This window comes from Castor canadensis, chromosome 13, assembly GCF_047511655.1.
Source record: "Castor canadensis chromosome 13, mCasCan1.hap1v2, whole genome shotgun sequence".
In the NCBI taxonomy this organism is placed as follows: domain Eukaryota; kingdom Metazoa; phylum Chordata; class Mammalia; order Rodentia; family Castoridae; genus Castor; species Castor canadensis.
This window is the reverse complement of record NC_133398.1, coordinates 37295029-37315160: the sequence shown is the minus strand read 5'-3', so window position 1 is coordinate 37315160 and position 20132 is coordinate 37295029. Positions and strand designations below refer to the sequence as shown.

The 20132-nt window shown below is 42.7% G+C and overlaps 1 protein-coding gene across 4 annotated transcripts; it reads left to right on the top strand.

Moving 5' to 3' along the window:
- The first annotated feature begins 1810 nt into the window (after nucleotides 1-1810).
- On the top strand, nucleotides 1811-19869 carry Clta (clathrin light chain A). 4 transcript variants are annotated; one of them, XM_074051469.1, is made up of 7 exons: nucleotides 1811-2160; nucleotides 5802-5839; nucleotides 6811-6928; nucleotides 12027-12138; nucleotides 17121-17174; nucleotides 18385-18420; nucleotides 19417-19869. In XM_074051469.1, exons 1-7 carry the CDS (start codon nucleotides 1950-1952, stop codon nucleotides 19586-19588), a joined length of 741 nt encoding a protein of 246 aa, XP_073907570.1. In that variant the 5' UTR covers nucleotides 1811-1949; the 3' UTR covers nucleotides 19589-19869. The 4 variants fall into 4 exon arrangements, with proteins under 4 accessions (XP_073907570.1, XP_020019979.1, XP_073907571.1 ...); XM_020164390.2 differs by lacking the exon at nucleotides 17121-17174; XM_074051470.1 differs by lacking the exon at nucleotides 18385-18420.
- Nucleotides 19870-20132: the final 263 nt, after the last annotated feature.

Genomic DNA, 20132 nt, shown 5'->3' with positions numbered 1-20132 from the left:
TTCCTTAAATGTTTTTCTTCAAAATGTTCTATATTCCATATTTAAAATGAGTTCGGAAGTATTTCAAGTAATTAACATTTTTGTCACTAAAGATACATGTATTTAAAAAAAAACCCAAAACCTCTCTTGCCCCTTGTTATCTCTGAAGGCATTTTTGACCTTTGGTTGTTATTTTTAGTTTTTTTCTGTTTTGTTTTGAGATGGGGTGTTAGTATGTTGTCCAGGCTGGCCTCAAACTCCTGGGCTCAAGCAATTCTCCTGCCTCATCCTCCCAAGAAACTGGGACTAAACTGTGCTCAGCAGAGAGAGAGAGAGAGAGAGAGAGAGAGAGAGTGTGTGTGTGTGTGTGTGTGTGTGTTTTACTTTGTAGAGTGGTGGCAGTGAAGAAAGGTCTTTCGGCTGACCAACGCATATGCACCATTCCTCAACGTAAGTATGACTAACTGGTGTAGACAAACTTAGTCATGTTATTAACATGTCCCTGACTTAATAGAAGTACTGAAGAACTTCCTATCCAGGGAAAGTTCCTGATGTCCTAGCTGGGTACCAGTGTGTACTTACAGAGGTTGTGACTAGTACTGTTATGGAAGCCCCTGGGAAACCTAGATTTCTTCTTGGCCACTGACCCCCTTGAACATGTTTCTCTAGGAAGCAGGTGATGCGATGGAATTTTCCAGTTATAGAAACTTCTGTCTAGCGCTGAAAAGGCAGTCTGGGTACAAAAGTGCTTTGTAAAAGAAGACATACTCGCCTTTTTATAAAAATACAGGTGAGAAAAATTGTAGTAAATTTGAATCAACCACATATAAGTCAGTTGGCTTCAAAGGAGCAAAAAAATCCACATTGGGTGAATAAGTTATGACAGCTTTTCAAAAAAAAAAAAAAATTAATCTGGGCGCCAGTGGCTCACACCTGTAATTCTAGGTTACTTGGGAGGCTGAGCTCCAGAGGATAGAAGTTTGAGGCCAGTCCCAGCAAATAGTTCTAGAGACCCCATCTCCAAAGTAATCACAGTAAAACGGACTGGAGGTATGACTCAAACAGTAAAGTGCCTGCTTTGTGAACACAAAGTCCTGAGCTCAAACCCCAATCCCACCAAAATAAATAAATAAATAAAAAGAAAAGAAAAGAAATTGTAGAAGAGCTGTGCATGGTGGCTCACGGTATAATCCCGGCATTTGGGAGTTAGAGGTAGGAGGACCTTGAGTTCCAGGCCAGTCCTGACTATATAGTGATGCCCTGTCTCAAAAAAAAAACATGGTGGGATAAACCTAACCAAATACACTGCAAGCATATATGGAAATGGCACAGTGAAACCCCCTGTATAACTAATATATGCTAGCAAAAATGTTATACATATTATGAATATATAAATAATAAATGTGTATGTATATATATATAACTTTATGTAGTTATTATATATCTATATATCCCCGAATGGATTCAGTCTTTCAACGAGCCCAGGGGAAGGCAAGTGCAGCACCCTTCTCCCCATTTTACAAGTGAGGAGACTGAGGCTCAGAAGGCCTACGTGGTTTGCCTCTTTGTAGTCACCTCACCTAACTGTGCAGCACAGGTGCCCTCAGACGTGGCGGTCCGAAGTCAGTCCGGCTCCCCAAATCCCGGCAACCAAGGCTGCTTTCAGTCAGGTGGCACTTCCGCCTTCCTGGCCCCTAAGGCTCTCCTGCCTTGCCGGGAGTCACGAGTTGTCTCTGGGATCCGCCCCTCCAGCCTGCTGATTGGGCAGCTGCTGTCCTCTGATTGGTTGTTCCCTTTCGGGCTCCTCACTCAGCCGGATATAGAGACTGGGCTTCCGCTTCCACCTTCTCCCTCCTCCCGCTCGTCCTCGGGTCTAGTCACCGCCACCGCGGCCGCTGCCGGGCGCGGTGCTGGTGGGTCGGTTGGTTAGTCTCTCAACGTTGGTTGTCGGTGCCGTTGAATTGCCCGCCATGGCTGAGCTAGATCCGTTCGGCGCCCCCGCTGGCGCTCCCGGAGGCCCCGCGCTGGGGAACGGGGTCGCCGGCGACGAAGACCCGGCCGCGGCCTTCTTGGCGCAGCAGGAGAGTGAGATTGCAGGCATCGAAAACGACGAGGCCTTCGCCATCCTGGACGGCGGCGCCCCCGGACCTCAGCCGCACGGCGAGCCGCCGGGGGGTCCGGGTGAGAGTGCGGGCGCGTTTGGGGCGGGGACGTCGGCCCGGTGTGAGTCTGAGAGCTTCCGTGGGTTTGGTGCTCCTGGCTGACCCAGGAGGTTAGAGGAAGCTAGACCCCGTTGTGTGTGTGTGGGAGGGGGGCTCAGTCACGCGTGCAGAAACCTCGGCTCTAGAAGCCTGCTCCGGCCGGAGTGTGTCTGAGTGCGGCTGGGCGCGGCGGAGCGGGAAAGTAGATGCCGTGACAGTCACGCCCGTTCAACTTTTCATCAAGCACTTGCTGTGCTCTGAGCCCGTTCTCCGCAGTGGCACGGTACTGTTACCTACAACACCTCGGCAGCACAGTGTCGGGGTAAGGGGAGAACCGAGGCGTGAATAAGGGACTCGAGGAAGATGGTCTAGTGCCAGCTAGACACTCTGGTCTGTCATGGTTGAGTGTATCACAGCCAGGACTTAGGAAGCCCTTCTTCCTTTGCTTTGGTAGGCATTGTTGCCAAGGAGACCCCAGTGTAGCCTGGACCACTAAGCAAGGGAAGAAGAGGTGACTGGAGAGTGCGGTATGGTCTTTTCCCAGTCAAATGAGAGCGGGAAATAGAAATGAGACCAGTGACCTTTGAATGCCTGATTTGTGTGTGATGCCTAGGATTGTGATGTGGGAGGAAAGGTTGAGTGGAAAAGACCTGTTCAGTAATATAGAGAAGTAGGAAATTAGAAGAAACGAGACAGTGGATTTTCACTTACCTACAAACAAAAAACAAACAAAAACCTGAGCTGGGCGCCTGTAATCCCAGCTACTCAGGAGGAGGCTGAAGCTGGTTCAAAACCAGTTTGGGCAACACTGAGAACTTGCCTCAAAAACAAACAAAAAAAATGAAGTCCAATTATAGGAGAAGAGGGTGCTATTGGTGCAAATAGGAATGTCTATGCTACCATAAACTCCACCCTTCAGGGACCAGGCAGGTAGCAGATGAGTGAAACAGTCTGGGCATGAGACTATAAGAAGTGTTGGAGACTTCCAACACTATGAGTATTGCTTTGTATATATTTGAGACTCAAAAATCTCAAAATTAGTATGCCAGCCAGGCAGAACTTTTTTGTAGGGGAGAGGGGGTTAGCTGTTGCTAGTTTGCAGCTTCTGAGTTTTCATACTACACTGTGCTCTTAGGAAAACCAGCCCCTCTTCCCAAAGAACTTACATGAAGACATGTAATATGCCTGAATATACAATTTACAGCAAACAGATTGGACAGAACTGGGCTGTGACTGGGAAATGAAGTTGGCTTTAAGTGAATAGAAGCTGTTTTCCTTGGGTGATCTTTTAGCATTTCTTTGAGGATTAAACATTTTTACTTTTTAGATCCTTTGTTTACCTCCTTATGTAATAGAAAACTCAATCTTAGGGAGAGGTGACTTTTTTTTTTTTTTTTAAAGAAAAAAGTGTGAATTAATAGCTGAGCCCTGGGTTTCCCCACCTTTAGTCTGTACCACATTCCATTGTAGTTGGTTTAGTACTGTGTTGGGATAAAAGAAAGGCATTGTGGCTGAATTGGGAGAAGCAGGATCACATAGAACCCGTAGAAGACTGTTGGGATTCAAGGACAGCTATTCTTACTGTTGTATCTACATCACCTAGCAGGATGCCTGACAGTGTTCACATGCTTGACAAAGAAATAGGTAAAAAAGAGTCCTGTAAAGAACACACAGCTCTTGGTGGTAGGCAGTTTGGAAAGGTAGTATGGAGAGAACAGAGCTGGATACTCCAGTCCTTTGTGCATCAAGCCTTCAACAAAGGGAAGGAAAGGGGTGATTGCTGACTTAGTTCCTGGGAAAGCCATTCTTAGTGGACTAAGCATTTAGTGATTTAAGGCTAGATCCCTGACAGTGTGCTGAGGTTGGTAATAGAGCAGCAGTCAGCACTTCCTTTGGGGATTAGAGAACTTATTTGTGTCTCTCTGTTTCTTTTGATACTCTAGTAGTTAGGATTCTGGGCTATTCTGTGTTACTTGAGTGTGAGTTTAGCTTTGTGATCTGAGGAAATTTATATAACAATCATTGCTGTCCAGCCTGTTTTCTGCTTTGTAAAAGGTGAACAATATATGCCACATAGTATTTTTAGGATTAAAAATCCTATGTAAAAAGTCTTTACACAAGACTGTGTGTAAAGTGTTTGCTGGTATATTTCGTAAGCATCCAGTCAATTTTAGCTTTATTTCCTGGAGGCAAGGGGGGGAGGAGTGATGAGGCCTAAAGGCTTTGGTTGTAACTAAGTAAACTGAGAGATTATAGGTGGGAGCTCTGTTTCTTGTGGTAGGCTGCAACAGTTTGAGGAGAGAGGAAAAGATCTAAACATGCTCCAGCCTTAGGGAAAATTCCCATGGGCGGATGTACACAGGCAAAAACAGGACTGAGTTTTGTATGACTCCTTCAGTTAGGAAATCCAGAAAAAAGACAGAAATTTAGAGGTAGAAGGTAACCAGCTGCAAGAAGTGGTTTGGGGGATATTGAAGAAGAACAAGTAGTCAAGGAGGAGGCATCACAAGTGGAGCTTTTGAAAAATCCCTCAATCATGAAGGCTAACGGGGTTGGAGAACAGAGCAGTCGAGGAACTCAGGAGCACACTGTGTTTTGGACAAGCCCTTTCTTGAAGGACAAAGAGGGGTAAAGCACATTAAAGGGAAGCTTTCTGGAGAGCAATTTTATTGATAGCAATGGTAGAGAGGAATTTAGAGAAGTGTCATGAATAATATTTAAGTACACTACACATTTACTGAATGCTGGTACACAGACTTTCAGATCCAGCACTAACTGCAAGTTGTGGGGTAGTGTCATCATATTTCAGATGAAAACTGGTCACTGGAAATTAAGCAGTGTTTCTAAGTCAGCAAGCTAATCAGTGGCTCAGTTGGGATTCAAACGTCGTTCTGCTTGATTTCAAATGTTTCTGGAACATGGGAAGTCAAAACTGGTTTTGGGACAGTCTTTTTCCCTTTGGAAACTTTCTCTGGCCCTTTTCTCTTTCTGGAGTTCCTAAAGTGCCCTAGAAAGTTTGCTTCTGGATTGTTGAGTTGCTTAGCTTAGATGTCCTAGTAAGTCAAAGGTCCTAGATATCTTTCTGCATGCTTTTGTAGCACTGGACTAACTTTTGACTTAGTGTGTCAGTTGATTCGTATAAGATGTCAGAACAGTAGTACAGTAACTAATAAAGAAAGCACATGCCAGTGAGTCTGGGTGAATCTTCAGACCAAAAGGACAGGCAGCATGTAGTTTAGCAAGTATGGGATGAGGGTTGCTTCTAGTTTTGTATGTGTAGTAGTGATCAAAGTCTTTTCTTTTTGGAAGTAGCCCTGGGCTGGAATATTTTAACTGGATAGTTGTTATGTTAGCTGTAATATATTAACCATAATGTGGGACTGGTCAGACTAGCCATTTGTAGACTCTAGGATTTAAAACTATCTTACTCTTCTATCTTACAAAAAAATTAATTCCAGGTAGATTAAAGAGAAACTTTTAGAAATACCAGAGGAAAAGTGAGTATCTCATGGTGGGAAAGGCCTTCAACCTAAAGGCAGATGGAGAAATCATCCGCTATGTAATCCTTTGGCTCAAACTTGACCAACCCTGATTAAAAGACTGAAATCTTATGTCTTGCAGATGCTGTTGATGGCGTGATGAATGGCGAATATTACCAGGTACAAAGTACTCTGATTATGTCGAATGGTAGAAGTCTAGAGTCTTTTTCTTCTGTGATTTGAATTGATTGACCTAGAAAGAGACCCCATCCTGTGACTTTCCTGGATATTTTAGTAGATGGTATATTACCTACCACAGTAGGAGGTTTAAAAAGAGGTGGCATCAATAGAGCACTCTTTTAAATGTTATTGAACTGGTCCTAGTGTTAACAACTTTATTCTCAAGAAATGATTGTTCATGATGATGGTGATCAATTTAAACACTGTCATGCGCTGTGTAAAGCACTATAATGGTCTGGTAAGGTTAAACTGATAATATTCCCTCGTGGAACAAGTAGAGTAAGTCTCTTTAACAATTAACATCTGTTTGAGTCTTTATCAAATTTGTTCATTATCTATCAAATCTTACCCACTAAAAGAAGCACTGCAACACCCCATGCTCCCTGTGACTCATATTTGCCTGCCCTTTTTTCCCTTCTCTCCCTGGTATGACTACAGTAACTACATTTTCTTTTGGACTCTTTCTTAGAATTTACTGTGTTTTTATTAAGTAGTAATACATGACCTTTTTCCTGCAGGGTATGCCTACATGGCATTTAGAAGTACTTAGCTTTGTTACTTTGAAGATACCACATAATCTGTATCAAGTGAGGAAACTGATAACATGGTTTCCTAATACATCCATCCATTATCCACTCATCCCCAACTTTCCTATCTTCCACTCGTGTCCCACTTGTGAACAGGTAAGATAAGAACTGCTCTTCCGCCTTCATGAGATCATGAAGATTCAGTGCAGTAATGTTGAAAGTTCCCTGTTGGCATATAAAGTTGTATTGTTACTTTTAAGGTACTTCTTTAATATTTTATGACAGCCACCAGTGCTGTATGTAACCAGAGGTTCTAAATTTTATGGAGCACATTTCAGGAAGGAGTTTTTGGTACTGATAAATATGATTATGTTTTGTGTTAAGGAGAGTAATGGGCCAACAGACAGTTATGCAGCTATTTCACAAGTGGATCGATTGCAATCAGAGCCTGAAAGTATCCGTAAATGGAGAGAAGAGCAAACGGAACGCTTGGAAGCCCTTGGTAAGGAATCCCTTTCTGTCTTTGGGTGTCTGTTTTTAATGGAATTGTTGACCTAGACTCTACTTTTACCCCTTTTTAACTTGAATTAGTCATCGTGTCCTTCTCTGGTCTTTGGAAGACATCTTTTTCAGTCTGAAGCTCACAAGGCCAGTCATGGAGATTCCTAATCATAGGCTGTTTATGAGGAGTTTGGTAGCCTGGAGAGCCACTTCTCCAGGAAGAAAGCATAGTGGTGTTGTGGGAAGAGCCTTGGACTTGCAGTGAAAGGCTGGGTCACCTAACCTTACCTTACTGACTGTGGGCATTTGGTTATTTAAACCTTCAGTCTGTGTCATCATCTACGAAGGAAGATCAGTATTACTACCCTCAAGTCAGTGCTTTGTCAACTTGAAGTTATTATATCCATGTGAGAGGAGAGATATTTATAGTTCATTTATCATTTGAAGGATGAATTTAAGGTAATACACAAGAAAAATATGAGATATGTTAGGAAATGTGTTAGTCACTCCGTCACTGTGACAAAATACCTGAAAAAAATCAACTTAAGAAGGAAAGGTTTATTTATTTTGGCTTATAGTTTCAAAGGTTTCATGGTTAGTTGGCTTCATTGCTTTTAGGCCTATGGCAAGGCAGAGGAAAGCTGCTTACCTTCTAGCAGCTAGGAAGTAGAGAGAAAGAGAGGAAAAGGCCAAGGACAAGATAACCTCCCTCCCCACCAGGCACCCACTCCCTCTAATTAGGCACCACTTTCTATGGTTTCTACCTCCTATAGTTCATTCCCCTCTGTAGTTCATTCAGTGATGAATTTATCAATAGATCAAACCATTGCTTAGGTCAGAGCCCTCATGAGTCAATTATTTCTCAATAGCTCCACCAGCTAAAGAGCAAGCTTCAAGACATGAGCCTTTGGTGGGGGGCACTTTGTATTTAAGCCATAATAGGAAATATGCATAATTTTTTTTTTAACCTTACTATCCCTATAAGGTACGTTTTTATATTTTTAGTGGGGATCACAGGTAGAATAAATATTTAAGGCACATAGCTAAGAAGTGTTAAAGCAGAGTTTCAGTCTTAACTCAGCCTTGCTTTAAGGTCCATACCCATCCTCTTCAATCACATTTCTTTCTAAATACATGCAGTATACACAACCCAGTTTAACCTTTGGGAAAGAATGTCACCTGTTGCTTCAAGATCAGGAGAGATCTGGTGTCTCTACATGGTGAGTTGAAGAAGTATGGCAGGACGTGAGGATGTAATCCATCATGTATTCATCATGTATTTTCTCAGTTTTTTATTAAAATTTCAAACAGACCAGTTGAAAGATGAGGAAAATCGATAATAAATAATTTTCATGGCTGGGTGCTGGTGGCTCACATCTATAATCCTAGCTACTTGGGAGGCTTAGAACTGGAGGGTCACAGTTTGAGGCCAGCCCTGGCAAATAGTTCATAGACCCCATCTCAGCCAGTAGCTGGGCAGGTTAAAAATAGTGGCACATGTGCCTATCAACCTCTAAGCTACTGAGGGAGGCTGAGATGGGGAGGATCATGGTTCCAAGCTGGCCTGGGCAAAAAAAAGTTTGTGAGACTCCATCTCAGCTGGACATGGTAGGACATGCCTGTCATCCCAGTGACATGAGAAGCATAAAATAGGAGGGCTGTAGTCAAGGCCAGCCTGGGCAAAAAGTAAGACCCTGTCTCAAAATAATGAGCTAAAGGGGCTGGAGGCGCAGCTCAAGCATAGAGTGCCTGCCTAGCAAGTGTGAAGCCCTGAGTTCAAACCTCAGTGCTGATAATAAACTTAAAAAAAAAATTCCATGTTGCCTTATTGTATAGTCTTTATATAAATGAGTTGCATATGTGTATGTGTCTTACACATACAGCTTTTGTTTTGGCTGATCTGGTAAGATAAAGATACAACTTCCTGTTTAAATATTTCATTGTGTATTTCGTAGAAATAGTGCCATGTACCATGTAACCACAGTGTCAGCAGTATTACTCCTTTTTGAGGACCATTTGCTTAATGAAAATATGACTCCTTTACAAGTGGGATCACTAACACCTGGAAATAGGAAAGAATCAGCCCAGATAGCTAGTTAGTGCCCGATGTTTTATTTCTAGTTCAATTTATATAGCTTTCAGAATAAGGCATACTATGTTTAAATCTGTATAGCAGCATTATTCAGTAGTAATTTATTTGGTGATAGAAATATTCAGTATCTTTACTGAATATGGTAGCCACTGACACTTGAAATGTGACTAGTGTTACTGAAAAACTGAATTCTAAACTTCAATTTAAATTTTTAATTGTCAAGTTGGGATACCTTGGGAATAGGCCATGAAAAGTTGTTCTCTTAACTCAGGATGCCTTCTTGAGGGAACATTTGGCTTTGCATTCCAGTTTAGTTGGTCCACAAATAAGATATTTCTTTAGTTACACCTTTTGTCCTATAAGAACTGTTGAAAGCACAAGATGCTAAAAATAGAGAGCCAGACTGGGCATGGTGGCTCATGTCTGCTATTTGAGAAGCAGAGATGAAGAGGATTGCAGTTCGAGGCCAGCCAAGGCAAATAAATAGCAAAACCTTATCTTAACCAGTGGCTGAGTACAGTGGTACATGCCTATCATCCCAGCTACATAGGGAAGCACAAGTTGGGGAATCAAGGTCTGGGTTGGCCTGGATATAAAGTGAGACCCTACCTCAAAAAATTACCAACACAGCCAGGTCCCAGTGGCTCAGGCCTATAATCCTATTTTGAGATCAGGAAGATTGCAGTTCAAAGCCAGCCTAGGCAAATAGTTCACGAGACCCTATTGAAAATACCTAACACAAAAAAGGGCTGAGTTCAAGCCCCAGTCCAATCAATCAATAAATAAATGAATGAATGAATGTAAAAGGGCTGGTGGAGTGGCTCAAGTGGTAGAGCATTCACTTAGCAAGTGAAAAGCTCCAGTTCAACCCCCTGGTACCAGCAGAAGTCGGGGGAGGGATAATAAAATGGTTCTCAGCTTAGCCCTGGCTGCATTCTCAAATAATTTTGTGCAAACAGCAATGAGGGTGGCCAGAGAAGGTGCCTGTCAGTGTGCCTTGTTCTCTAAAAGGACTCTTTATCCTGTCTTCTGAAACACCCCCCTTTCCCATCCCCTAAGGCTCAAAGAGACTGTGTTTAGGCTAAATCTGTGTCTCATCAAGTTAAACACTGAAGGATTCTGAATTTTTACTGCTAATAGCACTTCCTAAATCTGTTAAGGCCAGGAGATAATTTAAATGTGCTGTTTTATATGCAGTAACTACATTGCTACAGGTTGTCACAATTTTTTTTTTAAATTAGGCTAATTTTTCTCGGATAAATTTCCACAATAGTTTGGTCCTAATATATACTATTTGTAATAATCATTAGAATACATTAAAAGGAACTATTCTAATAGAAAAGTACTTTTTTAAAAGTAATTTCACCTATAAAAGTAGATCTTGCACTTAGGTTTTGTGGTATTTTCAGTTCCTTGTTTACATGGTACCATCAGCCCACAGCATCTCTCATTGCAATACAGTGTTGTCCATTCCACATATGCTGTGGACAGACATATATTAGAAGTTTCTTGATACGTTAGAGTCATCAGTGGAAAGTCTTGAGTAAAATGATTCTCCTTTTGAATGATAGTTCACCTTCTGACAAATTAGACAACAAAGTGAAAAGTTCCTTATAATCTGAAACTTGGGGGTGGTATCTAACTGCTATTAGACTGTTTCTTGTAGTTACCCACAGCCTTCCGCAGATTGTTACTACAAAACCTTTCTTGCAAGGCCCCTAAAAATGCCCAAGAATGCTTCATTTCTTCCCTTTGAGTCATATTGATACCATACCTGCTTTCTACTCCCCCCTTCTCAAGAGATATTAATTACAGGATGGGTTCTTGCACTGCACTTTCAAAACTGCCTGGATTACTAGTGGCAGTGATTATTTCTTGGCTTGCATAATGAGTTAAGTACAAGTCTGAGTTCTAGAGTCAAACCTGGTTTGGATCTTGGCCCTGCCACTTACTATAGTATCACCTGCACCAGTAACTGGGACATGTATTTCTTTTATCTCATACTATATTGATATATGTCTCTTCAGCTAAATATCTTAGAGAAAACCATAGTTAGTCTTCAGAAACTATGTTTGAGAATTCAGTCTGGCAGACCTGTTAGATATGCATTTTCTCACTAGCATCTCTAGAACCTTTTGGTTAACCATTAACAATCCCACACCTGGCCCCTGCAATTCCCTCCACTGAAGTTTCCTTTACAGTTTGTCTTAACAATTTAACTCTGCAGTCTGAGTAGGAGTAGATGTTTTGTGGTCTTCACTGTCTCTACTATCCTATTTTCTGCCATTCTCTGGTTCCTGAATCATATTTACCTCTGATAATTTTCCTAATAGTTTCCTAATTTATACCAATGCTTCTATGATATTTAGTTACAAGAGGGCCACCTTCTGTTTTATAAAACCATTAATGGTCAAACCTCAGATGTGGAATGTAGTTTTATGAGAAGAGCTAAAAGATGATCTAATATGCAATTGTGTTTGTGTGTGTGTGTATGTGTGTTTGTTTTGTTGGGACCTTGCACATGCCAAACAAGTACTCTACCACTGAGCTTCATCCTCACCCAAGATGATATGAAAATATCACCCTAATATTGGCAGCATTATTAAAGAATCATCTTTAATTTTTTTTTCCTCAACTGGTTCACCAGGAGGCTTTTTCTATTAAAAATTCATTATTTCCACACCTATCCTCCCCCTGCCAAAAGCAATTCCAATTGAAGTGAATTCAGTTGGTCTGTCAGTAAGTCCAATTAGTGACCCACCAAGATCAGTGGACTGGGATAAGATACAGTCAAAGACCAGAAATAAGATCACTGAGCTCAACAGTTGGTTGTACCAAGAAAGAACCAGAATTTTATCTTCCCCTCCCTGTTAATCTCCCAAACACATATATGTATATACATCCCTACACCAACCATAAACTCAGTAAGACTAAAATAAATTGAAGAAATTAGCTTAAATTTGTGCTTTGCCTTATTTGTGTTGTCTTTCTCTCTCTCTCTTCAAAGATGCCAATTCTCGGAAACAAGAAGCAGAGTGGAAAGAAAAAGCAATAAAGGAGCTAGAAGAGTGGTATGCAAGACAGGATGAGCAGCTACAGAAAACAAAAGCAAACAACAGGTCAGTCCACAGTGATTCTAGCACATCTTATTTTCAAGACTGAATCAAATCCATTTTCCAGCATCCAGTCTAGGTTCTTCTGGCTCTTCCCTCCTTTAATGTGAAGTGTCTTTGCATGTTTGGAAGAAAGTGCTTGAAACACAGAAGCTGCAAATCTCTTGGATCTTGTGAGCGTAATTCAGCCTGTTCTTTATCCCAATTGTAGTGAATTTGGCTCTTAAACTAAGAGTTTGGTTTGCTTCAGCTGTAACAGTATAATTCAGAAAAGGGAAAGTTATTTCATGAATTAAGTCCACGTGGAAAAAATGGAGTGCCCTGAAATGAAAGGTCAGTTTCATTACTATAATAGGATCTCATTACTTTGGGGATGATTATAGACTTGGTCATGTTACATCCCCTAAATAAAACCCAGCTCTCTGAAAGAGTCTTCCCAAAGGGGTCCTTAGCATGGAAATGTGCTCTGTAATTAGTTAGTGAAAGATGTTTCGCAAAGTGCCTTCAGAATTAAGGATTCGCTGAGTATTTACCTGTGCCTAAGAAAATCTTTAATTGGCTTCTGAAAAATGCTTTCTTCAGAATTTCTTTTCCTCATTTACTGAAGGTTGAGTAGTTGTGGAGAGAAACACATTTGTTCTCATATTATTACCAAGCAGCAGCTGCGGTCTTTAATGCATTCACTTCTTGGAAGTCCTTTCTGGGAAGTCCTTCCTTGTTGGAAGTAGCTTAGAGAGACAAGCAGCATGGCTCCCCTCAGGCTAGACAGATTGGCTTCTTTCTTCTGGGTTCACAGCCTACCTTTCACTGAATAGTAGTCATTCCACCCACTTCAGTGTAGAAACAGGCAGACTAGGCCAGGGGATAGTTTTAATTTTCAAGGTAGAGCCTTAGGTTCCTGTACTTAGTCAGGAAACAGCTGGTAGGTGTCTCAAGTGGTAGAGCACCTGCCTAACAAGCATGAGGCCCTGAGTTCAAATCCCAGGGCCATCAAAAAATTTTTTTAAAAGTGAAAAAAAAAAAAAAAAAGACTGGGTCAAGAGCCCTTGTCTCTGGTAATCTAGTTGGAAATCTGCTGAGAAAGAGCGAGCCAGCTGATGGATAGAAATAGTGGACTCTTCTTTCATGCAGTAGCCCTTTAAACACTTTCTCCTTGTGACTTTTTGGCTCAAGCCTCTGTCCTGGTCACCTTACTTTCAAGCAGTGCCTCTGACTTTCAAGGAGTGCCTGTCAAGTTCTATTTAAAATTGTGTGGCAGGTATGGTGGGGGATGCTGCTTGGTCAGGCTGTTTAGTTGCCAGAGATGATGGCTGCCATCCTGGTATTCAGGGCTTCTCTTGAGCTGGTGGTCAAGAAGTGCTGATGGCTCCTGTATCAGGCTTACTCAAGATGATTTCCCCAGGTGCAAGTCCAGATCTATAAAGAAAAATGCTTGAGTGTGGTGATACTCCCCTGAAAAGCTGCCTTAGCCCTTGAATCAACTCTGAAGTACTTCGTAGAACCTTATATGGGGTTCCCAAGGCATCAGCAACTTGACACACGTATTTTCAAACTTCAATAATGTATATATTGGGAGCAGGCATCCGGTTGCAGAAATTTCAAGCCAGTTTTGCTGAACTCTTTCTTTTACCTGTTGTGGGTGCTTGGTCTTAGAGGTTGAGGCTGTGGGCAGGGAGTTAGGGCCATGGTACCTAATTCTTTACTTGAAATTGTAGAATGCTGATTTGGCTGGTCTCAAGTGAACCTCTTAAGTTGAGATCTGAGAGAGGAGAAGGTACTTAGCCACCCCACATCAAGCTATTTAGAAATCAGGTCATTGGCCTTGTGGAAACTGCAGTACAGACCTGAGCCTGCATACGTAAAGCTAGTGGCCTTCTAGCCACTGTCACCATGATCTTAGGACAGAAGCGATTGTTCAGAGGGTAGAGGTGGGAGTCAATTAAGAATAATTTTGGAGACTCAGTGGCAAAGCACTTGCCCGGCATGTGTGACACCTCAAATTTCACTGAACAAAAAAACAAAAGAAGGAGAACTAGGGCATTAATAGCACTCAGGAGGTAGAGGCAAGAGGTTGTGAGTTCAAGGCCAGTCTAGGCTATGTAGTAAGATTCCCCATCTCAGGAAAAAACATCATTTTTGGGAACTTTTTCCCATAGCATATGTCGTACCCTGGAGATTGTTTTGTTTCTTTGTTTTTTGAGATAAAGTCTGTAGCCCAAGCTTGCTTCCAGCTGTGGTCCTCTTGCCTCGACCTCCCAAGTGCTGGGATTGTAGGCATATACCACCATGCCTGGCAACCTTGTAGACTGTGATATTGGCTCAATACTCACTCCCTCCCCCCATTCCTGCTTGCCTCTAAACTTTAGAGTCTAAAGGAGTAAGTACCATTAATGTCTATAAAGTAACTTATCTTTCCTGTTATTTGTAATTTTAGAGAAAAAAAATGGAGTTCTCATTCCAGGCAGATGTCATTCTCCCTGGGTGATTCCTTCAGTAGCTGGATAATAAGAGGACCCCAGAGATCAGCCAGAAAATCAGAAAACTGCAAAAGAGAAGGCTCTTTTGAAAGGCCTTCTGCCTTCCAGATTCCCAACCCAGTCAGTCACCAAAGCATTGGGAGCACATCTGTGCCAGGCACTATGCTGGGAACAGCAAAGGACATACAGCAGTCAGCATGAGGCAAGTGGGGTCTTTGCCCCACATGCAGAATATGTAGGCTGTTGTCTGTCCTCCTTCCCTTTTATGCCATAGAGGCTTAAATGTCACTGTACAGAGCATGAATTAATCATGACAGCCTGTGAATTCAATTCCAAGGATTCAGAGCAGTGAATGTCTCCTGCAGTTAGTTTACTTATGGAGGACAACCCCCAGAACATGTTCCTTTCTAAGCCAGAAGAGAAGCATTCCCCCTGTTACAGTAGGCTTTTGTGCTGAGACTTTTCAGCTCTGTCAAGACTTGAAGTTTGCAGAATCTATGATTCTCAGCAGTGGTAGATACTTTTTTTTCCATGCCCACTGTGCGGCAATTTATAGAATGAAGTACTGCATTATATTTAGGCCTGTGGAACTTACCTGTGGTTAGGCATTCCTCCTTCTTGCCCTCTCCTAGGCTTGCCTGGACCCCATCAGACCTGCTAAGGCTAACAATTGCTGCTTGCAGGTCCCCTGTTGTGCTGAGTAAAGAGTAAAGAAGTACCTGTATTTGCTGTGTTTGATTTTCTGTTTGCTTTTCAGGGGCTCTGCTTGTCACACACAAGATCTTTAGTCTTGAGGTTAGCTACAATGGAACAGAGTCTGACATTCAAGCCTTTGTTGTCAAGTGATGCTTTGACTGGAATCATTAAACCTTTATTCTCTTCCAGTTGGAGTAAGCTGGAGTTGAAATCGATTAGGTCATGCCCTTTGTGTAAACTAAAAGGATTATGGGTTTACAAGCTGGCCTGCCTTTCCTTTCCTTCCTACTCACTCGACTCTCTCACAACTCTGTTTCCCTGCTGAGTCACTTCACTTTGAGTTACAATCAGGCTGCTCTTTTTGCTTTCTCTAATAAATGTCTACAAAACATCTTCTGTGTAGAAACCAAAATGGGAAAGAAAGGTTATGTGTGAGTTTAAAAATAAACTGAAATTAAAATTACTAGAGCTGGGTGCCCATGGCTCATGCCTATAATCCTAGCTACTCCACCATCTTCCTTCTAGAGGAAGGCAGAGATCAGGAAGATCATAGCTCAAATAGTTCGTTTCAGGCAAATACCCAACACCAAAAAGGGCTGGTGGAATGGCTTAAGTGGTAAGAACACCTGCTGATCAAGTGTGAGGCCCTGAATTCAAACCCCAGTGAACTCAATATGTACACTTAGGTTAATAACTGTGCATGATTATCCTTTTAAAATGCTCCTTCCCTTTCACTTGCCCACCCTAAACCATCCTGGCAAGAGATAGGTTGAGACCCCTTGAAGAAGGTTCCCTGCCCAGCCATAGTGGATAAGGGTGGCTGGACCCATGGATTCCACATGGGGTAACAGTTAAAGCCAGCCTGTCCCCCATAATATAAATTTTTTCACTTAGTACACCCCTTCTTTACCTCAGAACCCTATCATGCCTGAGTGAGAGTTAAAGAGGATTTCTGGGTTGCAATTTGTCAGAGCCAGTCCAAGTATGGCATAAAAATGTTTAGAAACTGTCTCAGCCTCTTGAGCAGACAGCCTTACTCAAAGACACACACAAATCAGGGCCAGAGCCAGGACCAGAGTCTTGTGTTCCTTCCACTAGGCCACTTGATCTCAGCTGCTTTTTTTCTCTAAGGTAGTTTGAAATAACATTTGTGTTCCCAGGATACTGAAAATTTACCCCACCCAGTCAATATGGAGAAGTAGTAGTTGGATAATCTGAGATTTGAAATTAAATCTTTGGAATTCAGTTCATCTGATACATGGCAGCGGTCATGCCCAGTGATATTTACTGAGATTGGCAGAAAGGTAGCATGGCTTCCTGAGTGTACACTAGCTGGCAAGCAGCTTTAACGTACAGAAAAAGAACCCTGCTCTTACAGCCAGGCTGGCTCAGTTGTTAGTTCTGAACGCTGGCCACTGTGTTACAGCTGAGCAAGTTGCTTTACCTGTAAGCTTTAGTTACCTCGTCTGTAAAAGAGGGGTTGGAGCTCTCCACAGCGTAGATTGTGTTGAGAACTGAATCAGCATAATGTATGTGGAAGGGCTTGGCTCATAATTGGGTGCTTAATAATATTGCTGCTGGGTAAGCCCCAGAAATTAAAGCACCTGCTCACTCTTAGGGAGGAGCCTGGTGCAAGAAGGTCGGTCTCTGGGAAGCCTTGGCCTGCTGGAGTCTCCGCGGATTAGGGTGGAGCCTCGGGAGCAGCTCCCCAGAGCCCAGTCACGCCTCTACTGTGGATTTTAGATGTTTCTGCTTCTCAATGTTCTCTCTTTTTTCCTGCCTGCTTGCCTGCCTTTTGGACCTCTTGCTGTCTAGGGTGGCAGATGAAGCTTTCTACAAACAACCCTTCGCTGACCTGATTGGTTATGTGTATGTTGCAAAACTAATTCCTTTTCTTGTTTTGATTCTTCCTACTTTTTGTTTAGAGTTAATGTTCCTTTTGTCACAAGTTGCTTTGCTTTTGAAAATATTTCACATTGGCACTGGGAGCTGCCTGAGAATTGATAAAGCTGGATATGATCCATTGCTAAAAATCTTGCAGAATTAAAGATTCCCTGTGCCCTCTGATGACCATTTTTCATATTTGCAATCTTGGAGGGGTTCCCTTTCAAAATGTAGGTCCTCTGTGATCTTGTCTGGAAAGGGTTTGGGATTTGGGTAGAGTCTGACCTCTTGCTATTGCTGCCACTGCTGCTGGGGCCCTATTGCCTCCCTACCCTCCAGGAAGGAGAGCCTCCCTGCCTGGAGTAGATGAAAAATACCAGGAAGTGAGGAGCTAGTGAATAGCAGCACCTTGCATTGCCAAAGTCAGAGTCATGGGGGCTCTGACTTTGCTATACTTGATCCTTCAGAGTATGGGGCCGGTTGCCTCTCCCTTAGGCAGAGGAGTACAAAGCAGAGAGGGGACTACCTGTGATGGGTGTCTGTCATTGTTTCTTTCTGGTCTTACATATCAGAAACTGCTTTGATGCCATGTTCCCATCCTTAGCACAAAGGCCCCAGCTGTGAGGTCAAGATAACTAAAGCTGTCTAATATGAACCACCTAGCACCCCCACCCCCCAAAAAGAGAAAAACTTTGCATCTTTTCTGAGATAAAATTTTTTTTAATGATTCTTACCAGTCATTTAAAAAAGCAGTATTGCTGTCAGCATTTTTCCCTTCCTGTTATATAAGGGAGATGAGGGTAGAATGGAGGAAAGAAACCTATAGAATGTGGTGACAAACTGAGGTCTGTAGAGTCTCTTAAGGCCCATAACCTTGAGATATTCACCTCATTAGAAGACAGAACTGGGTTATCTGGGCCTCCAGATGCATTTGCAATGAGACTTGTGAAATGCTGGACTTACAGGTGGTGTTTGATCTGACTTTTTGCACATTCTCTCTGGAGTAGAAATGGAGACTGGAAAGGTTGAGTCTGGTTTTGCTGGGCAGCAGGGTGGCCCAGCAAAGCCAGCTGCACATTCCTAAGCATAGATAGAGTGGCAAGGCATGTCTAGCTTACTGACCATCTGCATTGAGCTCATTCTCATTTTCTGTATCTGACCTAAAGTTTCTCTCGTTTCTCTCTTCACCTTTAAGCACAAACATAAACCATCCTTGCTACAGCCTAGAACAGTTAAGTAAACCTTTCTCACTGCCCCTAACTGTGTGTGCCATGAAGTCGCAGTGTTGTAGTGCCTCTGGGCTTCAGCAGTGTTTGCCACGGCCATCCCTGTGATAGTGCCATCCCTCCGTTCCCACGGACTAGTCATCTCCATTGCTTTTGCTTTGCCCGTGATGCTTGTTGGAGTAGATGAATATTTGGTGTCTTTCCCACCTCTTACCACTGTCCTTTTGGGCTGCAGCTCCCACCAGTTAGTTCCCAGCTGGGGGTGGGCCGTCCTTGAAGTGAAAGAATGTTGGATTGGCATCCTGCCAAAAAGCAGCTAACATTGGCTCTCCTGCCAGAGTGTGCCTTGACTGGCCTCAGGCACCCGGCTGGAGAGAAAATGGCTGAACTAGAGAATGTCCTAGTGGCCCCAGGCACCTGGCTGAACTAGAGAATTTCCTAACAAACCCCCTTCCAGAATGGCTTTATAGTCTTGAGTGCCTGCTCGCATGGGAGCTTTGTCTTGAATTCCTTTTGATCTGCCCTGTTTCTCTCCAGCCTTAGGAATAAGTCTAGAGGCTACTATGCAATGACCTGTGGGCTTTTTAGAACTCTCAAAATTTCCTTGAAACTCAATATAGCCCAACATAAGCTATTCTTTTAAGTTCTTGATCAACCTGCTGCAGTGCTCATTTGTAAAATGAGTGCATAGATGGTCAAGGACTTACTTTAAAATGCTCTTTATGAGCAGAGATAGCCAGACAGAGAGACAGAGTGAGCCCTGAACCAAACACCTGTATTCCACCATTTTACACAGCAGCCCAGGCACCCTGAGCCTAGGAGAGCTGGTTATATGTCTGCCCCTGAGTCTGACTTGGGCCAGCGGCTGTTAGTTCTTGGGAAAAACAGAATGCCATCTAGTTAGGAATGAAAAGGCAGTCACTTTTGTTGTAGCAAGGCAGCCACCAGGTTGCTCAAAGGGGTTTCTACATTAAACCAACGTATTTTGTTATTGCTTCCAGGGCAGCAGAAGAAGCCTTTGTAAACGACATTGATGAGTCCTCCCCAGGCACTGAGTGGGAGAGGGTGGCCCGGCTGTGTGACTTTAATCCCAAGTCCAGCAAACAGGCCAAAGATGTCTCCCGCATGCGCTCAGTCCTCATCTCCCTCAAGCAGGCCCCCCTGGTGCACTGAAGAGCCACCCTGTGGAAACACTACATCTGCAATATCTTAATCCTACTCAATGAGGCTGTTCACAGTAATTGGATTAATTATGTTGAGTTCTTTTGGACCAAACCTTTTTTGTCTTTAGAGTTGATCATTGTTTGTGATTGCATGTTTCCTTCAACTGTGTTCTTTCTCCCTGGCATTCAGAGAGGAGGGGGAGGAGGAGGAAGGGAGGGAAGCTCCCCACATTAGCCTTACCCTGTGCTTTTGTGCATTATTCTGAGAATAAATTTTTGTTTCAAACATTATACATGAAGCTTCTTTATTGACTTCAAGATGTGCTACAACTTGAAGACACATGCTTGAAGGGAAGAGGAATTGTCTTTTATCATTTCTAGGGCTAAGAGGCCCAGCCATTGTACCTTTACCCCCTCCTTAAACTAAAATAGCTAGTTTCTCTTTTCTGTAGGATTCTGTGAAATTTTCATTTGAAAAGGGGACTTCATAGCTAATTTTTGACCCCTTATTGATTACAAAAGACATAGCTCTGAATCCTCTCACCAACCATTTT

Excerpts from the sequence above, each read along its gene's own strand:
- Clta (XM_074051469.1), top strand. The coding sequence starts at position 1,950 with ATGGCTGAGCTAGATCCGTTCGGCGCCCCCGCTGGCGCTCCCGGAGGC. Across the intron at positions 12,139-17,120 it reads AAAACAAAAGCAAACAACAG|GGTGGCAGATGAAGCTTTCT; the intron begins GTCAGTCCACAG and ends CTTGCTGTCTAG. Across the intron at positions 17,175-18,384 it reads GCTGACCTGATTGGTTATGT|CACAAACATAAACCATCCTT; the intron begins GTATGTTGCAAA and ends TTCACCTTTAAG.